Here is a 5292-nt window from a genome sequence, read left to right as displayed (position 1 = left end):
GATTTGCCCTCCAGAACATAAATAGACTACGGTAAATAACTACAATTAATAAATCCGACTAACATACTTTCCTAGAAATCAAGAACGAAAGGCACTTTTAGTTGCATAATTGCACTTCAACAAAAACAAACAGGAGATTTTCCCCAAATATTAACTTTCTATTTCATTAAACATTAGTGGTAGATCATGCCACCACACCCTAATCTTAGTGGTGGTTTCTGATTGTTTCAATATGTTCTTGCTACAAGGAGTTCGAAATCTTCGTCTAAATTCTTCTTGAAATGAAAGCATGCAACAACTTTGTTTTACTAACATTAAGATGTTAGTAACAGCTATGTTGAAATACTCAGAAACTTTACAAATCTCCACTCTGCAACTAATGCATTGAGACAAGCCACCTTCGATTGACGCATTAAAAGAAAAGCCACAAAATAGAAGTATAACAAAGGGTCAGCTCTTTAATTTCCAAAGCATATTCCAACACAATTTCAACAAAATGATTCTAACAAGACAGTGTTGTATAAAACACCATAACTAATTTTTAACATATACAAAAAGAGAGGCTAAACCATGTGGCCCAATTAAATTAATCCATCAAAAATATTCTTGTTTTCCAACTGTACCATCCACAGAATATTACATTTTAAATTGTAATCAACTCGTGAACAGCTTTGACTATACTCTTAGCGCTGATTCCAAACATATCCAGGAGAACATTTGGAGGGCCACTACGAGGAATAGACTGAACCGCTAATCTACGATGAATAATGTTGCGAGTCATGGACAAGGCAGACGCCACCGCATCGCCAATTCCACCTAGAAAAGAGGCAAAGAAAAATTTTAAATTAAAGGATAAAAATAGCGTATTTTCAAAGCTAAGTACTGTACCTTCAGGATAATGATCTTCAACAGTGATAACACGTCCGTGACATCTCTGGGCACAGTTCTGAATGCAAGCTTCATCAATAGGTTTGATCGTGAATGGATCCATCACAGAGACATTGATTCCTTCCTTCGCAAGAATATCTGCAGCGGCTAAGGCTTCATGAAGAGTAACTCCAGCTCCGATGATTAAAGCTTGATCCTGATCACTCTTTCGTACAACCTTGCATTTGCCAATTTCAAATTTCTCCTCATTGGGGTAAATTACAGCAGTGTTAGGCCTTGAAGTACGAATGAAGCAGATTCCATGTATGTTGGCAGCTAATTCGCAAGCCCTTTCTGTAGAAACTGCATCACTAGGGTAGAAAACAGTGGCAGTTGGAATTGAACGGAACATTGCAATGTCTTCCAATGCCATTTGTGAGGGGCCATCTTCTCCTGTTTTTTGAAACAATGTTAAAAATCATACATAAAAAGGAAATAGTCGAAGTTCACTGATTACCAATGGAAATGCCAGCGTGGGATCCGACACATTTGATGTTAGCCTGTGAAATTGCACCCATTCGGAGTTGATCAAAGGCCCGAGTGAAAAAAGCAGCAAATGTACTGCAGAATGGAACTGTGCGTGAACGGCATCCGCAGCCAATGGCAATTCCCACCAAATTTTGTTCAGCAATGTAGCATTCAATAAAACGTTCGGGGAATTCTTTGCGAAACTTGTCAGAAAAGGTCGAGTTCTTGGTATCACCATCCATGGCTACAACACGATCATTGTTCTTTCCCAGTTTCACTAAGGCAGTTCCATATGCCAGCCGGGTTGCAATCTTTAAAAATGCACAGTAAGTAAAAAACCAGTAATAAATTTATTAATAATATTACCTTTTCTCCTAATTTGTAATTTGGTGGCGTTGCTAATTCAATATTGCTTATGTTGGATGGGGCCGCATCGTCCTTCAAAGGTTTTTGGGGAACCAACAAAGTTTTTTCTTTATTAACCATTGTTTTTGTTATTGCTGCAATAGCAGCTTCAGCCTTATCACCGAGAGCTTTGCCATGCCAATTGTCAGCATCTTCAATGCCTAAAAGTATAAAAATAGAGCATTATGGACTTAGGCCTAAGGTGGTGCCTTGGGTATTAGCCTAGTTTATTATTATTATTATGATATTGAAACAATTCTGAAGTGATTGATAAAATTCTAAACTTTTGAAAAGCTAAAAAATTGGCCCAGTTTTTTTTTTTGAACAAAGCAGATACTATGGCCAGCCACATGGGCATCAACCTATTACTTTGTTCCACCAGCAAATTTAAAAAGTTCCAATGCTTACCAACAATGCCCTTTCCTTTATAAGTTTTCGCAACAATAGCAGTAGGCTTGTCCTTGACTTGAGAAGCTTCATGGAATGCTTTGCATATTGCTTCAACATCATGCCCGTCAATTACATAAGTGTTAAACCTGTTTCAAAACAGGAAATAGTCACGTAAAAGCTATTCAACTACGAAAGTTTAAAAACTAAATTAAGGTCACAAAAATCCATCATTAAAAAAAAGTGAAAAAATTATCCTCAAAACCATTTAAAGCGCAATCTTACCCAAACGCCTCTAGCCGGTTTTTGTAAACATCCATTTTGTGTTGAAATGGGGTTGCTTCACTCTGACCCAGACGATTTACATCAAAAATAGCCACTAGATTGTCTAATTTGTAAATGCCAGCAAATGAGAGAGCTTCCCAAATAGATCCCTCAGCAGATTCTCCATCTCCAATCACGCAGTACACGCGATAACTAGGATAAACAAATCAATGAACCGCAGACATTAACGGGGTTAAAAAAAGGCTGATAATTTACCTGGCTTTATCAATATATTTCCCAGTGTAAGCCATACCAGCAGCTACACTTAGGCCTTGTCCCAGAGATCCAGTTGCCACATCAACAAAGTTCAAGCGCTATGCATTAAAATCAGTTAGATTTTGTTTAATAATTGGGCAAGCTTGATATTTACGGGTGTGGGGTGTCCTTCGAGATCAGAGTCAATTTTACGAAGATTATTTAGATCTTCCACTGGAAATAAGCCAGCTTCTGCCCATGCTGCGTACAAAATCGGAGCAGCATGACCCTAAAAAATGTTAGGCTTTTATAATGAAGGTATAATTAATAGGATACACAATTTCAGGGGACCAGGGAATAACTGTAAACCATGAAAGGGTAAGAAGTTCACCAAACAACCCATTTCACCTCCCCTGTCCACCAAGATTACATCTTTTTAACAAAAAAAAAGGTAGAATGAGTTGATTACCTTGGATAATATGAACCTATCACTTGATGCATCTTTAGGTGTTTGCACCTTGTACCTCATGGTATGGAAAAACAAAACTGACATAATATCGGCCATAGACGCACATGATGTCGGATGTCTGCAAGCAAATATGAAGAGTGAAGTTATTTATCTTCAGTGTTTAAGAGAAAACAGGGTCACTTGAATAGTTTTGTAACAATTCAAAACTATGACAAAGGCTTAGGTATTAAAGAAATCCATCAAAACCACTTGAATTATAATTATTGAGGATGTAACAACAGCCATGCAGGTTAAGGGTCAGACTAACTGTTACTGCATAGTTAAAATGACAGTCAAAGGCTTCAGAATTAATTAAAAATATTAGCAAGATTAACAAAGTAATTTACCCGCTGTTGGATGCATTTGTAGAAGTAATGCTATGGATTCTCAAGCGATTAGCAGCATCTTTCAACTTTTGCAAAGTATCAGAATCGACAGATACACCTATACCCGGCATTTTTTTTCTTTGATATTGAGGAAAAATATCTAACTCCTGACTTTCACTACGGAAGACTGGGCACGTGGGAATATACTGAAGCCGGCGAGAGACGAGAAGCAAGACTGGAGAGAGCGACAGAAATACAAGCACCGGTACCCTCTTTAAAGTCACGCCAGACAGAACACGTGGTCCCAAATACCCTTCTCCGATTGGCCAAAAATCCGCTTGCTTTTAAAAAATATTAATGCCCCACGCCAAGGAGACAAGCTAAGCGACTGATAATGATAATGCGCCTCTAGGGGGTCAAAATAGCAAATGTCTATTTCTACGTTATCTCTAGGAAAAGACGCGTTAACTTATTTCCGTTTTTCAACTTTTATTTTTTATCGGAAACTTGTTTTTCCCCTCCCTTTTAGCTTATTGAAAGTCAGCGAGCATACGCCCTGAATAAAAAATTAAATTTCTTTATAAGTTAAACGCACCTAGAAAAATTAGGTTGCAAAAGTCAATGACTTTCTAACCAGACCAGAAGAATACAATTAAAATGCATTCGGCCGCATTACTAAAAAAACGTGTTTTTTATTCAAGTTTAAATCTATAACTTGCTTTATTTAAGTGCAAGTGCAATAATATATATTTGTTTCATATCGTTGCTACTTTTTTTATTGTATTTGATTTTTATCTAACTTATGCCTAAAAATTAAGGTGAACGCATGCGGTCATTACATAACAGCTTTTTCAAATTAATTATCTCCACATCGGAATGGTCGAAATTTACCATGTGACCCAAAACCGCGTCAAAAAATTGCCGGGTTGCAAGTAATACTGCCGAGGCTTAAGGATCGAATAGGTTTATTCGTTATTTTAACTCACCCAGAATTGGATGCGTTTGTGGAAGTTATGCTTAGAATTCTCAGCCTATTCGCCGCGTCTTTTAATTCTTGAATATGTTTCTTATCAGGCCTATGATACGACATTATGACTATGAAAAAATTCAAATAAAAACTAAGCAAAAAACTTTATTTTATTTAACTAAAAGTTAGCGTCCAAAAAAACGGGCACCCGCTGTTCGTGAACTTCGTTCCCCCTCGCAAAAACGCGCACGTCTGCTGACAATTACCAAAGTTTTTCGATTAATCGTGAAATGATGGCGCTAGTTAAGGTTTTGATTAATTTGAGATTATTATATAACCCGATAAAATTAAGATAATCACATCAATGATAAATTGTTCCAAAACACCTACTACGTTTAAAATGTTTTAACATCGCGTCGAAAAAAATAAAATCCATCGTAACAAAAATTGTTTTACGATGCACTATCGACATCTATGCCCTTTATTTCAAACTAAAAACAGTTATAAAAAAGCGACATCTATTAGCGAAAACAATATATAAAAAATACGCAAAATTCAAAATAAGGCGGGAAAGCAAAAGCACTACTACAGTTATCCTAACCTTCACTGTCGTTTTGAAAGCAATAATTCGGCTTAAGAGTTTAACAGCCGTATAAAAATCCTTATCACGCTGTATACCACGATGCTTATCACATTTTGCCAATTTGAGGGAGAGATTATTCTTATCGCACTACCTTGTACGTAGTTTGTTACCTTCATTTCAATAAACGCTTTACCATAGTGGT

At 36.8% G+C, this 5292-nt stretch overlaps 1 protein-coding gene across 2 annotated transcripts; it reads right to left on the bottom strand.

Annotated features, from left to right (window-relative positions):
* Positions 1–432: 432 nt before the first annotated feature.
* Positions 433–4689, bottom strand: LOC149962107 (transketolase). Of its 2 annotated transcripts, none has more exons than XM_090178462.1 (10): positions 4527–4689; positions 3176–3293; positions 2882–2995; positions 2728–2825; positions 2473–2664; positions 2209–2336; positions 1762–1961; positions 1385–1706; positions 889–1320; positions 433–816 (listed from the first exon to the last, which is right to left on the bottom strand). In XM_090178462.1, the coding sequence occupies exons 1-10, from the start codon at positions 4628–4630 to the stop codon at positions 644–646; spliced, it is 1881 nt and encodes a 626-aa protein (XP_090034588.1). In that variant the 5' UTR covers positions 4631–4689; the 3' UTR covers positions 433–643. The 2 variants fall into 2 exon arrangements, with proteins under 2 accessions (XP_090034588.1, XP_090034579.1); XM_090178453.1 differs by lacking the exon at positions 4527–4689 and adding an exon at positions 3562–3799.
* Between the last annotated feature and the right edge of the window lie 603 nt (positions 4690–5292).

The sequence above is a fragment of the Leiobunum rupestre genome, chromosome 1 (assembly GCF_980474605.1).
Source record: "Leiobunum rupestre chromosome 1, qqLeiRupe1.1.hap1, whole genome shotgun sequence".
NCBI lineage: Eukaryota > Metazoa > Arthropoda > Arachnida > Opiliones > Sclerosomatidae > Leiobunum > Leiobunum rupestre.
The sequence above is the reverse complement of the archived record's forward strand: the minus strand, read 5'-3'. Positions and strand labels throughout refer to the sequence as shown.